The sequence below is a fragment of the Monodon monoceros genome, unplaced genomic scaffold (genome assembly GCF_005190385.1).
Source record: "Monodon monoceros isolate NGI ecotype Baffin Bay Population unplaced genomic scaffold, NGI_Narwhal_1 Super_Scaffold_18, whole genome shotgun sequence".
NCBI lineage: Eukaryota > Metazoa > Chordata > Mammalia > Artiodactyla > Monodontidae > Monodon > Monodon monoceros.
In genome coordinates, this window is record NW_021703774.1 from 38,206,438 (window position 1) to 38,221,126 (window position 14,689).

Below are 14,689 nucleotides of genomic sequence, written 5' to 3' on the forward strand. Positions count from 1 at the left end.
ACATAAGTGGCTTAGTGGTGGGTAGTCTCCTGGCCATGCTGCCTGACTCTGTCTTGGAGTTAAACTTATTCCAAAACAGGCACTGCTAAAGTAAAAATAAAGGAGAACCAAAGAGCAAATCAATAAACTCTTCAGCAAAAGTGGTGTCATAAAGACACTCACTATGAACCTGGAAATGAATAAAACAGGACCTCTGTGGAGGTCCTTCCTGTGTGCCTATTGTAGTTGGCGAATCAAGGTGTAGCCCACAATCATCACCATGCTTAAATTTTTTTCCTTTTGTAAAATGAGGATAAAACCCCTATCGCCTTTCCATCTTTCCTCTTCCATTCTACTTCCCAGCTTCTAATAACTGTAACATTGTTTACTTTGTTACATTGTCTTAATATTGTTTTTTAAACTATATTTACCTGTGTTTTGTCTATTAAGTGATTCTTTAAATATTTATTTCCTCGGAACAGTAATACATACACATGGTAAGAGTCCAACCGTGAACAGAACACACAAGAGATAAGTCTCCCTTTCATCTCAGAGTCTGACACCCCATCCTCTAAGCATGTATATAGGCTGCTATATATATTCGTAAGTATTTTCTAGAGACACTATTATTTTATCTTTTACATTTAGGTCCACAATCTATTTACAACTTTTGCATAAGTAAAATGTTCACATAAGCATCTGTTTGGGAACCCTATTCAGGTCCATTGGTCTACTTTCTAACATCTGGTAGTATAAATCCCCTAACTTTGTTCTTCCAGATTGTCTTGGCTGTTCTTGATCTTCTGACTTTCCATATACATTTTACGGTCAGCTTGTCAATTTACACAGACACACACAGACACACACACAAAATCTGCTGCAATTCTAGTAGGGATTAGACTGAACCTATATATCATTTGGGAGAACTGACATTTTTACAATATTAAGTCTTCTGATCCATGAGCATTGAATATCTGTCCAGCTACTTGGGTCTTCTCTAATTTCTCTCAATAACACAATTTTCAGTACAGAGTTCTTGTACCTCTTTCATTAAAATTTATTCCTAGGGCTTCCCTGGTGGCGCAGTGGTTGAGAGTCCGCCTGCCAATGCAGGGTACACGGGTTCGTGCCCCGGTCTGGGAAGATCCCACATGCCGCGGAGCGGCTGGGCCCATGAACCATGGCCGCTGAGCCTGCGCGTCCGGAGCCTGTGCTCCGCAACTGGCGAGGCCACAACAGTGAGAGGCCCGCGTACCGCTACAAAAAAAAAAAAAAAAAAAATTTATTCCTAGGTGCAATTGGTGGGATGGTGCCCCAAAGACATTAGGTCTTAATCCCCAGAAACTGTAAAATGTTTTCTGATTTGGAAGAAGCATCTTTACACATATGATTAAGGATCTTGAGACAGGAGATAATCCTGGACTATCCAGATGGGCCATAAATGCCAGTAGTGTCTTTACATAATAAAGAAAAAGGGAAATTCAAGACACACACAGAGGAGAAGGCAATGAGAAGATGGAGGCAGAGGTTGGAGTGATTGTGGCCTCAAGCCAAGGAAGGCCAGCAGACACCAGAAACTGGAAAAGGCAAGGAGCAGATTCTCCCCTAAAGCCTCTGGAGGGAGCACGGCCCTGCTGACACCTTGATTTCAGACTTTTGGTTTCTAGAACTGTGTGAGGATGAATTCATTTTAAGCTACCAAGTTTGTGGTAATTTGCTACAGCTGCCACAGGAAACGAATACACTAGGTATTCAATATTTTTGGTGCATTTGTATATGGTATCACTTTTTAAAAAATTCATTTTCTAATTGTTTAGTGCTGGTACATAAAATATAACTGATCTTTACATACTGACTGTATCAACTTGCTAAATTCATTATTAATACTAAATGGTTTATAAATTATTATAATTTTATATAGAGACTATCACCCTTTCTCCAAATAACAGGTTTACATATTTCTTTCTAACCCTTATATATTTCTACCTTGCCTTTTTACAGTCGCTGGGAGGGCTAGCACAAGAGTGAATTATAAATTCTTATACATTTTGATTTTGTAACTTTGAAAATGTACTGTCTGTTCCAAACTTAAAATATAATGAAAATAATATTAGAAAATTTTAATACAATAAAAAAGCAGCCAAACAAAATAATCAACATCCTTCTAGTTAACAAATCCAAAGGACTTTTCTTAAACCCCTCATGACTGCATCCTTAGATATTATTAACCCTTTTTAATGCTTGCTTCTTCCTTGTCCAGATTCTTTTCTTCCTCTAATCCCTTACAGACATCCCCCAAATTTTCTTAAAACTTTTCTCTTTCTATACTCTCCTTGTTCACTGTTGGGATACCATTTTGAGGCCTATTATTATTCTTCAGAACCCTTTTCTTCAGGGGCAAAACAGAAACTTGCTTCCCTGCCTTTTTTTTTTAAATTTCATACCCCAAGACCCCTTCTTCATCCGAGTAGAATGCAGTCTGGCCTGCTCTGCCTTCTTTGCTATGCTCAAGAAAATCGTGAAATCTTCTCACTTTAAGGGTTTTACTAATAAATAAAAGTTACAGAAGTCCCCAAACTTTCACAATGTTTTGGTCCTGATCTATACATGAAAATTCCTTTCTGTAGAAAAGTTGCTGGAAGGTGTTGCAAAGTTGGGGTGTCAGAAAGCTGGCTGGCCAAGCAGCCTCAGAGTGACATTTATCTTTGTGAATTCACTCAGTTCTGGGTCTGGCCTTTGTGTTACATGACCAGAGATGCTGAATCATGATCATTAGAACTTGTGTATGAAAACCAAAATACCAATGTGTTAATTCACAATGAAAAATATAACTGTCAAGGGAAACGACTATTCATTTCATTCGGCGAAGACATTCCTTGTAGAAAAATTATATGGGAATTAAAATAACATTCAGAACTGTATTTGGTAAGGAATAAAAGGTTTAGTTTTATGATTCAAATATTTAATGGCATCATATCAGGTTTTGATAGAGATGAAATTACCTCCACTACCAGAACCAGATAGGTTTTGTACCTGCTCAGGAGACCTTCCCCTTTAGACTGAGACGCTGTCAAATACTTACTTCCCAGGCTTTTCTTGGCTCAATTCCTGATTTAGACATTCCTGCTTTAGGGATGTTGTTTCTTTCAGTGAACTATTTTCTGGCCAGAGAGGCTTATTTTTGGTTCGATCCATTCTGCATTGACCTACTACAGAAATCTTCCAGGACAATCTTTATTTTTAAGTGTTTGAAGAATACCTTACTGTGGACCCCAAATACCACTCTGCATACATCTGCATACTAGATGTTCACAACAAGTCCTCACTTCTACTTACTGGTGAGCAAAATTAAAAAAAACCAAAACCCCCAAAAAATTAAAAAAGAAGAAAATCCTAAGTAGCTCCCAATGCCAGGCAGCCTGCCGCAGAGCAGACGTCCTCAAATCTGGTGAACGAAAAATGCAGTTCCTACTCCTGCCTAATGAAATTCAGGAAAGCATTACAGAGCGCATCGCCTGCCAGGCTGGAAACCCTGCCAGACTGCAGCTCTGGCCTCACCTCCACTCCGGGCCTCCGCCCTCTCCAGAGTTCTCCTCCAAGGCTCGACCGCAGGTCAGCGCATTGAGAAAGCGCCAACAGAGCAAGGACCCTGTCCTAATTTTATTTAACAACTGACAGCACCCACTCCCCTAATGAAATAGCAAAGACCAAAAAAAAAAAGGTAAGAGAAGGAAAACGGAGGAGAAAGGTTACCAAAAAAACCCAACAAAAACAACCACCTTTTAGCAATATACAGCTGTATTGCTCGGCACTGGAAACTCATCTCGGAAGCCTCAGTCTCTCCAGGGAATCAGGCCCCAGTTCTGAGGATCAGAAACAAAACTGCAGCGTCTGGATGGTTAGGATCGAGCCTACTTCTCCGGCCACCTGGGCCTCGGGACCCGAAGACCGCCCTGTTACTCCGCCCGACTCCACCGCGGGCAAGCGCACGACCCTAGCTCGACGCTGTTGGAGAAGCCATGAAACTGGGCAGCCGGTCCTCCGCAGCATCTCAAGAGGGCCGCGCTCCTGCCGAGGCCTGTCCTGACATCGCGCCGCGCAACCCTCCAGAAAAAAGGGGGGCCGCTCTCATAACTCGGGCGCCTAGGGTCTCACCAGGCCCTTTCTCAGGCCGGCCGCGTTCCTTCCGCCCAGATAGGCAAAGAGTCCGGATGCCTCGCGTGCGCCTCCGCCCGCGAGCCGAAGCGCCCCCTAGAAAGGAAGCCCGAGAGGCGGCCGCGCCTCTACGGCGATTTTATTAGCGCTCGGTCGGGGTTGCCCGGTCCGTCGGCGAGCGGGGCTTCCCCTCCCCTCCCCCTCTTCCCCGGCGCCCCTCCTGCCCTCCCCCGCCCGGCGGCCGGAACCTCCCTGCGGGGCGGAGTGATACCGGCGGCGCCGTAGAGCGCGGCGCGGCCGAGAGGGGCGCCGGGGACCGCGCGGGGCGGCCGGCGGGCGGAGGAGGAGGGGAGAGAGGCGGGGCCGGGGCGGGTTGTTGTGAGGCGACTGCGCTACTGCCGGACCGGGGCGGTTATGGCGGCTCCATATTAACACCCTCCTCCTCCTCCGCCGCCACCGCCGTCTCCTCCTCCTCCTCCTTTCCCTCCCGCCCGCGCTCGTAAGCCATCTCCCCCGTCACCCTGACGCCTACCTCTTCTCCTCACCTTTCCCCCTCCCCTCTTCTACCATGCCCGGCATGATGGAGAAAGGGCCCGAGTTACTGGGGAAGAACCGATCGGCCAACGGCAGCGCCAAGAGCCCGGCGGGCGGCGGTGGCAGCGGTGCCTCGTCCACCAACGGCGGGCTGCACTTCTCGGAGCCCGAGAGCGGCTGCAGCAGCGACGACGAGCACGGTGGTAGCCTCGAACTCCTCCCAGCCAGCCCGCCTGCCCCCCTCCCTCCTCCCCTCCCCCAGCCCCCTCCCCTCGCCGCGCTCCCGCCCTCTCTCCCCTCGGAGCCCGGGCGCTGCGGTAGCCTCGAACTCCCGGTGCAGTGCAGCAGCACCCGCCGCGACCCCCGTCCCTCCGCCCTCGCCCAATCCTCCGCCCTCGCCCCCCCCCCCCCCCCCCCCCCCCCATCCGCTGCCATCTCCCGGAGTGCCCGGAGTTAATATCTTCCCATCCACCCGCCGCTTCTTTCCTCCCTTCAGCAATTTTCATATTTTATTAAGTGTTTCTTCCTTTTTCTTTTTTCTTTCTTTTTCTGCCCCCACGCCTTTTTCTTTTTTTCTTTTTTGACCTTGCTTTGCAGATGTTGGGATGAGAGTCGGAGCTGAATACCAAGCTCGGATCCCTGAATTTGATCCAGGTAGATCTGTTTGCTTAAGCAAAATCCTGTCTCCCCTTTTCTGGGATTGGTTTAGGGTGGAAGGGGTAGAGGGCGGGCGGGTGGGGTTGGGGTCCGGGTGTGCGGTTGGGAGGAGATGCGGGGCTGGGATGGACAGGCATCTTTGGCGGGGAGGCTGTCACGCTTGGCAGGGCTGTGACACAGGGCGTGTGGGCAGATGTGTGCATTGCAAGGTTAACATGGTTCCTTTGGAGGCCACTTGCCCGCTGGTGGCATCACCTTTCTACCGCTTGAGCCCGGGGTGAACGGAGGAAGACGGCCCCTCGGCGGATTCGGGGGTCGGAGGCCGGGGGTGGAGCGGCTGCGGGGCCGAGAGCTTGAGGAGAGGGTGTGCGGGCTGTGTGTGGAAGAACCATGCAAATGTCAGTTGCCACACCACCGGCCCCCGGGAGCGGAGGCCCGCGCTCTGCCAGGGCGGCGATCCCCGAGCTGCTGTCACCGGCCGAAGCCGAGGGCGAGCCCTGCCCGACCCGCGCACACACGGGATTTTCTTTTTTCTTTCTTTTTGGCTAGGTGGTGTAGCTTTGGTGGCGACAGCTTTGCGGAGTGTAGGAGCCGCGGAGCGAATGGGATTGGGGGAAGAGGGTGGGGAGAAGCCAGAGGCACACCTCGCTCCAGAGCCAGCCCTGGGAAGTCAGACCACAGGACAGTGACTGCAGCTGCCAAGGAGACATTTTCTCCCCTAGCAGCCAGGTTCCAGCGTCCTCTGCCAGCCCAGCTTGCGGGCTCCCTGTCTACTTTTCTCCAAACAGGCTCTCTGGCGGTCACGGGATTTCAGCCTGGACGGGGATTGGGCGAGAGTTCCGCATATGGAGGCGCCCTTGTTGGAGCCTCTCGGAGTGGAGCGTGTTTCCTTCTCCCCCCAGCCCACCACAGACCCTCTTCAGTACAGGCTTTGGGCAGACTTTGAAGGGGCTTCCCCACCCCCTCGCTTCTTGTTTTTGCCCATTGCCCGCGTAGAGCAATGTGTCTCTGTCAGACTCTCGAATTCTATATTAGATATTAATAGGGCTTACTTGTATTTCTTGGGGGGGAAATAGCATGTTTATTTGATTATAGGGTCTCGGTGGGTATTTTCATTCCTCTCCTGCCCATTACTGCAATGCAAAGTGATATTTACCAACCATTTAAAGATTTTTAGGGTTTAGACAGCTTTTCTTGTCCCAAGGGAGAGGGTAAAATAATGTGTGTTAAAAGGATTGTCAATGCAGGCTATTTTCAACAGGTAAAAACAATGATACAAGAGTGCTCACTAGATCAGAGTTGCCTTCTAAATGACATGGCTTTGATACATTTTATTCAAAAGCTGCCTTCTAAATGACATGGCTTTGATACATTTTATTCAAAAGCTATCAGTGTGTGTGCTGGAGGGCTTCAAATAATTTTAACTGTTGTGAGACTAATTTTCTTTATTAATGTAGCTAGTAGGTGAATGGCACTTTCATATTACAGTGCCGCCTCAGGTTTTAGCTTGACATTTGGAAAGTGCTTGCTCTGGCTTAAGACAGACTGAATTAATCACTCATCTCTTATTTTTGTGCCCTGAGCAAGTCACTGGCCCTCCCTAAACCTCAGTTTCTCTAGCTGTAAAATGGAAACAAAAATACTTAGGGGAATTCTTGCCAAGGTTGTGTGAGTGGACAAATGGCAGTTACTCAATGAAGATTAAATTTCATAATTGTGAAGAATGATTCTGCATACATTTATTCCTTTCTGATTTGGGGCTTTCATTGGTATCCTGCTTTTTCTAGAATAAACTTATTTCCAAATTAGAACTCAGCAGCGTAATAAGCATACCTATCTTTTTGCCCCATTAGATAGGTTTATATTTCATAGACAGCTGTACACAAGTTGATTAAGGATCTTGTATTTAAGACCCAGACTTCATGCTAGACCAAATTTATGCATGCCATAGCCTGATCACTGTAGCAACTTTTGGAAAAAATTTCAAGCAAACAAATACTAGAACAAATTTCAAAGTTTGAAAAATAATTCATTGAAAGTACAGAATACTTTTTATGTGGTTTCACATGGCCACTATTTGTATTATCCAATTTATGTTATATTTTGTCTAAGTAGAATATTTGTCTAAGTAGAATATTTGAGGGAAAAATCACAAATATTACAATTTTTAAAGTTATATTCTCAATAATTTACTCAGACTATATAGTTGATACTTTTTATTAGAATAAGGACAAATATGATATTCTTTAATTTCATCTACAAGTATGCCTCAGAGATAATTGCAGGTTTGGTTCTAGACCATTGCAATAAAGCAAATGTCACAATAAAGCAAGTTACACGAATTATAGTTTTCCCAGTGCATATAAAAGTGTTCAATAGCATTAGGTCTAAAAATGCAATGTACATACCTTAATTAAAAAGTACTTTATTGCTAAAAAATTCTAACCATTTACTGCAATAGTAACATCCAAGATTGCAGATCACCATAATAATGTAATAATAATGAAAAAGTTTGAAATATTGCAAGAATTACCAAAATGTGACACAGACATGAAATGAGCAAATGCTATTGGAAAAATGGTGCTGATAGACTTGATGGACATATCTGTGAAGCACAATAAAATGAGTTATGCCTGTATTCATTTTCTCCTTAATAATCTGCAGAATATTCAACCCAAGGACACAACTAAAACCAGTTATCATTTAAACTTAGGTGGGCTTTTCTATAGTTGTTATAGGCAAATCTTGTCAAGCAAATGTAGATTATCAATTATTAGACACCTTTTACAAGGAAATTTTGAGCCTGTATGCCATTCAACATAGTACCACTGCTCTATCTTATTCTAAGTGTTGTGGTGGTGTGTGAAGTTTTTACTCCACGTCAATCAATATCATTGGGTGAGAACTTAAACATATTTCTTTGGAAGAGATAAAGAGGAAAAGATGTTTATTAATTAATGATAGAAATTGAGAAATGGTCAGCTCCTCTCCTTTTCTCTTCTTCATACTATTTAGTCTCATAAACCACTCAGTCTGTCTTCATGAAGATTGCCCACCCATAGCCATCCAAGTCATTTGGAAGAAAAATTCCTGAGGTATCAAGATTATGATGATCAGAATGTAGGAAAATTAAAAGAGGATTTTTTTGTGGAGGTTATTTTTATTGGAGGAGATGATTGAAATTAAGCACAGAAAGAATGAATTATTAAAATGAGTATTGTACAAAATATGAGAAGAACTGAGATTTAAATTGGAATTACTGAAGTTAGGACATTAGGAACAGCTTATGTTAATTGATGGACCATTGCTAAGAATGCCGTTATAAAAATTTACTAAGCGGATTTTTGATTCTTTTTTAGGTGACTCTTTTCCTTTTGATTCTTTGCTAGGCCCTCCCCAACTTTTATTTAGTGCCTACTGACTATGCTTACGTCACGAGGAGCAGTTTTGTGTGGTGATTAAGAGTCTTACCTCTTATCATATGCCTTTTAGCCACTATGGTGTAGTGACCTTGGATGAACTGGGTACCTGATGTGTCCAAGCCTTAGTTTTCTCATTTGTAAAAGGGAGATACTCTTAACTATATGACAAGATTAAGTAAAAATTCATGTATATAAAGCAGTGGCATTCAAAATATTTTGCCTGCATACTCGTAGAAGAAATTTGAAAAAACAGATTCACATATTTTTAAGTTGACATCTGTTATTTGTCACTGAGTTTATTAGTTGAAAAATGTAATCTTCAGTGTACTGAAAATGTTAACACTTTGAAATAAAGTTGTTATATACTTATTTTAAATGCATCCAATTAAATGTAAATACGATAGTAATGTGGTAGTATCTATTTTATAAAATATATGAACAGTCTTCTAACATTGTTCCTTTTGTTTTTGAAATCATTTCCATGCATTTTCCTCACAGAATTTTATAATACATTTTTGTGCTTGAAAGTGCTTTATTGATCACCTATCCAATTTCTCTACGGTCATAGTATGTATTCTTGTGAACATAAGGTTCTAAGTGTTAAATCTCTTCTGCTTTGAGTTGTTATAATTAATGTGTAATTAATTAAAACTGTAATAGTCATGGTGCCTTGAGTAAAAGAGAGCTTTGCTGATGTTCGTTTGGCATCATAGAGGTTTTTAAATTTTAGGCAGTGTACTCTTGTAAGATTTGGGATGGGTGAGAGACCTGCCTTTTTTTTTTTTTAAAGTGAGGGAAGGGTGTTTGTGAAGAAGGAGGTCAGAAGTAGAATAAGTGTACAGCTTAGACTGCAGGTGATTTCTCAGGCAGATTGTCTTGGGAAAGAAAACATAGGGAAGTTTGAAGTCCTGAAAACTGATTCCCAGAAAACTTATTAATGCTTGTGTACTGCTTGGAATGTCTTTGTTTACCTTGGTTTGAAATTGGTGAATTAAGTATATTTTAAAAATATTTGGAGTGTCTTACTGATCTCAGTATTTAAGTTCTTTATATAGAATATTTGTTCCATGATTTCCATCAAAATCCTTAGTTGGAATGTCTTAAATGAAATCTTAAAAGAAATAGAAGATTTATATTTTTGTACTTACTTTGAAACTTGCTATTGTATAGAAATCCTAATCAAAATTATACTTTTGTTGTTGGTTTTCCCCAAATTGGTCTCATAAATGTATTTTACCAACTGTAGTTAAGGAGATCTAAAAGTTTTCAGAAGGCTTGAACTTTTGCTTCATTTAATACTTAAAAAAACTGATTGCTCAATAATTTTATTTTCATAGCTGTTGAGCTACTATAGTCTTTTAAAATTGTGGTTACTTGCTGTCTAAGTTTTGGTTTGTTTATTTTTGATCCATTCAGAAGATAGGCTACTTCTAAGGCCTTGGTTATTTTGCTGCTGAGTCAAATTGGATTCTCAGTATTATTTCTGAATATCAGACAGTTTTGAGGTATAATCTTAAACATTGTTATAGATAAAAGCAAAATAAAAATCGTGGTTTTGTGTCCTTTAAATATTTTGGTTTACTTCAACTTTTATGATGGAAAGGGTAAAGCTTTACTGAATGCAAATCATCCTGAGAGGTAAATTGTTTTTAATAATGCAAGTTACTTTCTCCTATTCTTTTATAGGAGAGGAATCAGGTCTGAGTTGTCAGTAAAACAAAAAAGTCATTTCAGCTATTCAGTTTCATTTTCAAAGGGTTGGTAAGAGAGGTCATCAGCCGTTTGAGTTAGAGCCCCATGAGATTTTATACATTTATATTTTTATTTGATTGATAGGTAAGAAGCAGCCTTTCCAGAGTACAGAAAGAAGGGAACTTAAAGAACTGTCTTCAGTAAGCATATAGTAGTAATCATAAGTCTTAGGTAGTGCTTACCACATGCCAGGTACTTTACATATATGAATTCACTTCATTTTCGAACAACTCTGTGAAGAAGGTGCTCTCATTATCCCTATTTTTAAAGATGGGTTAAACTGACGCAGAGACAGATTAAGTAAATTTGCTCAAGGTGACAAAGCTAGGAAGTGGCAGAGCTGGGATGCAAACCTGGAGTCTGGCTCTATAAGTGGTTACACTCTTAACCATTATACTAAGCTATCTCTCATTTCCTATAAACATCAGTCATCTTTTGGTCCTAGTGGGACACATATATGATTGAAAATGGTGGAGCCCAATTCAACTCAGTAGTCAGGGAAAGAACATTGTGAAATGCCTAATTAGGCATTCTCTATACTCCAGATATATACACCCATATTGGAAGAGCTGTTAGTCCCCACAGTTTGGATGCCAGTTTCTGTGAGAAGATCGGGCCCTTAATTACAGTGCTAAGAATTTTTGAGGAAACTTAACTGTTGTTCTTCATGGGCAAGAATACAAAAAAAAAATAAAAAGTTTATATCTGTTTAAGAAGAGTTATTTAATGAAAATATTTTAATTCAGATTTTCTGTAATACAAGAATCAGATGCAAGGAAATATGTCTAAATATTAAGCATGTATGCTATCAAGACTTGAGACTTAATGGAAGCCTTTTCTTTGTTGCATTCCATGTTCTTTTAAGTAGTATTTAAATTATCTTTGTCACAGTCCATAGTGAAAATGAATCAGTCCCATACTAAAGGATTGAAGTTTAGGATACTCACTAGAAATAGCAATAGATTTTATTAATTAAATAAAGGCTTCTGATCAACTTAGATGTCTGTTTTATTTCCACTGAGTGGTTTAGCTATTTTGCTTTTGTGTTTTTATTTTATGTGGTTAAAAATTAAATATATATCTTAATATTTTTTAAAGAAGTTTTCTAAAGACAGCTTAAAATTTATTTTTATTGAATATAAATTTTAGATAATGTACTTCTAACTTGCATTTTCTTAAATTCTCAGCTCCTATTTTTATCCTCTTATTAAAGATAGTTATGACAAAATGCAATATGTTTTGCTTTTAGGTTTATTTTGTTATTATGCTTTTTTCTAATACTTTTATAGTATTCTCTCAATACTTTTTTCTCCATACCTAATTTTTCCTTATAGTAAGACATACATAACTTAACAATTTTAGCTTCATATTGCACTAACAGTGTGTCATTCTCTAACTAAAATTTGTTGATTGAATATACAGTAGTGATGTGTTATGATTCTCCAAAAATAAAGAACGGCTGAATGACATTAAATTATTGCTTGATAAAGTCTGTAGTGGGGAGTATAATAGTAGTTACTTTTACCCCTGGAAATGAATATTCTTTATTCTGAATATCTTATAACTTTATAAATGATTACAGTTTAACCTCAGAATTATATTAATGTTTTCTGTGAGTAATTTTGGAATTCTAGGCATTAGTTGCTGGTGGCTATCAACAGCTCTTAGTTTGTTTTTGTTTTTGTTTTTGTTTTTGTTTGCGGTACACGGGCCTCTCCGCTGAGCCTGCGCGTCCGGAGCCTGTGCTCCGTAACGGGAGAGGCCACAACAGCTCATAGTTTTAATTAACTTGAATGCATCTAAGAACTAGGAAGAAGCCAGGAAAGGACCATCGAGTATTTAAAGACAGAACCTACTGGCATGGACTTGGCTCTGGGATAGCTGTGTCAGGCCTTTCGTTCATTCTGTCTATTCTTTTTTATTTCTTAATAAATCTTTTTATATATATAAATTAATTAATATATATATTTATTTTTGGCTGTGTTGGGTCTTCGTTTCTGTGTGAGGGCTTTCTCTAGTTGCGGTGAGCGGGGGCAACTCTTCATCGCGGTGCGCGGGCCTCCCGCTATCATGGCCTCTTCCTGTTGTGGAGCACGGGCTCCAGACGCGCAGGCTCAGTAGTTGTGGCTCACGGGCCCCGCCGCTCCGCGGCATGTGGGATCTTCCCAGACCAGGGCTCGAACCCGTGTCCCCTGCATTGGCAGGCAGATTCTCAACCACTGCGCCACGAGGGAAGGGAAGCCCCTCTGTCTATTCTTAAATCAGTTTCAAGAGCTTGATTTTTCTGACTTTTTAGATTATAACAGATTAGAAATAAATTAGAAACAGCAGGCTTCCCTGGTGACGCAGTGGTTGAGAGTACGCCTGCCAATGAAGGGGACACGGGTTCGTGCCCCGGTCCGGGAAGATCCCACATGCTGCGGAGCGGCTGGGCCCGTGAGCCACGGCCGCTGAGCCTGCGCATCCGGAGCCTGTGCTCTGCAATGGGAGAGGCCACGACAGTGAGAGGCCCCCGTACCGCAAAAAAAAAAAAAAAAAAAAAAAATTAGAAGCAGCAATAGTATGCTTCTAGATTAGAGGTAGACTCAGATTACATTAAGGAGAAATAGCATTATTAACTTTTCCATGGTTTGACTTTGTTTTCCTCTTACACAGAGTACAAACTTTTATAAATATAAAAAGTAATAAATGAAATTAACTCTAAAAAGGAATAACTGGCAGATTCCTAGCAAGGAGAACAAGATTAAATAAAAACCATAAAAAGCATATACAGGTATTTAAAAATTATAATAATCTTGGCCCATTTAGATATGGGCAAAACAATTAACTCATCACCTGAGGTATTTGCTCTAGTTTTAAAGCCAGAGTTTTTAATGACTCCTAAGTAACGTATAGAAGGTTAAATCAGATTTACTACCCGTTAAGAAGTAGGGATATAAAATGTACTTAATAAGGTCTTTCTTTTTAATTTAAAGAGGGTAAGCTTCAGTGTTTGTGAAATTTCGTTGGTATCTGTAAGTGGTATATTTACTATATTTAGTGTATATCTGTTTTCCTTCCTTTGTTTTCCTGTACTTTGTTTCTTTGTCCTCTTTTGCAGGTACTGTACTAAAATAGAAATAAAACTTACTTTGTTTATACTTATTTTGAATGTAAAGTTCATCATATTCAAAATAATTAATTTTTTCCCCAGGTGCTACAAAGTACACCGATAAAGACAATGGAGGAATGCTTGTATGGTCTCCATATCACAGTATCCCAGATGCCAAATGTAAGTTTTCTGAAATTGAATGTTTATGTCAATAGGGAATCTATCAACCAATTCAAAATGCAACTTATATTTGTTTTTGGGTCTCTTAGATTCTCATAAGAAATCAGTTTGTCTTTGTTTTGTTTTGTTTTTTTGATGGAGCTTGTTATGTTAGAATGTTTTTCCTTTTGAAAGATAGTGGGTTGATCATTCCAATTTGTGTCAGGCCCAGGAAGACTGAAAATACCTAGGATCTGATGGCATTGCTGCTTAAATCCTCAAGCAGGGGAGGGAGTTACTATGTAGACATCTGCACAGGCTATTCCTCAGTATATGAAGCTGTAAAGAAATGCCTTCAAACTTCCAAGAGCCCACTATCATTACCATTTTAAAGAGGAAAGGGGAAAGAACTGACTTCAGCAGCCATCAATCAGGTCATCTTTGTGCTCTCCATTTCTGGACGGAGACCTTCTGGATCATTGACCATGCACTTCTTGAATCATGGTGTGGCTTTAGACTTCAATGTGATGTAGCGGACCTGATCCTTTGCGGCACATCAGATATAGGAAACGTGCAGGTAACAAAACTAAGATCCCCACCCCTCCATTCAGTTATCATTTGATTTATTAAAACAAACAAACAAAAACCACTGAACAGCTATTCTAGTGGCTGTAAAATAAGCTTGTCTTTTAAAAATATTTACTAAATCTTAAAGATGTCCCATGATGGTTTATTTAGTTTCATGAAAATTAATGATGTCCTATATATCATGTGCATAGTAAGTCTAGTCATACTTATTGATGCAGTAAGAGAACTAAAAATTGAAAACGGGGTATTATTTTGCATACCTGATAATTCTTCCTATTTAAGAGCTTCAGAATACCAGCAAAAAGTCTAGCTGGTAACCTAGGAATTATATGCCCTTGAGGTATTCTTAACA

At 40.8% G+C, this 14,689-nt stretch overlaps 1 protein-coding gene across 7 annotated transcripts in view; it reads left to right on the forward strand.

Annotated features, from left to right (window-relative positions):
• The first annotated feature begins 4,415 nt into the window (after positions 1-4,415).
• The window catches only part of RCOR3 (REST corepressor 3), a 50,828-nt gene continuing 40,554 nt past the window's right edge, over positions 4,416-14,689 (forward strand). For 3 of the 7 annotated variants that reach the window (XR_003794353.1, XM_029227822.1, XM_029227823.1), the window contains exons 1-3: positions 4,416-4,868; positions 5,266-5,322; positions 13,693-13,770. Coding sequence is in view for 3 of the 7 variants with exons in the window: in XM_029227822.1 (XP_029083655.1) it covers positions 4,703-4,868; positions 5,266-5,322; positions 13,693-13,770 (301 nt within the window). In the remaining 4 variants the exon portion in view is untranslated. Of the gene's footprint in view, positions 4,869-5,265; positions 5,323-13,692; positions 13,771-13,837; positions 14,327-14,689 lie in introns of those variants that run through there. The other 4 variants (XM_029227824.1, XM_029227827.1, XM_029227826.1 and 1 more) reach the window with 4 other exon arrangements.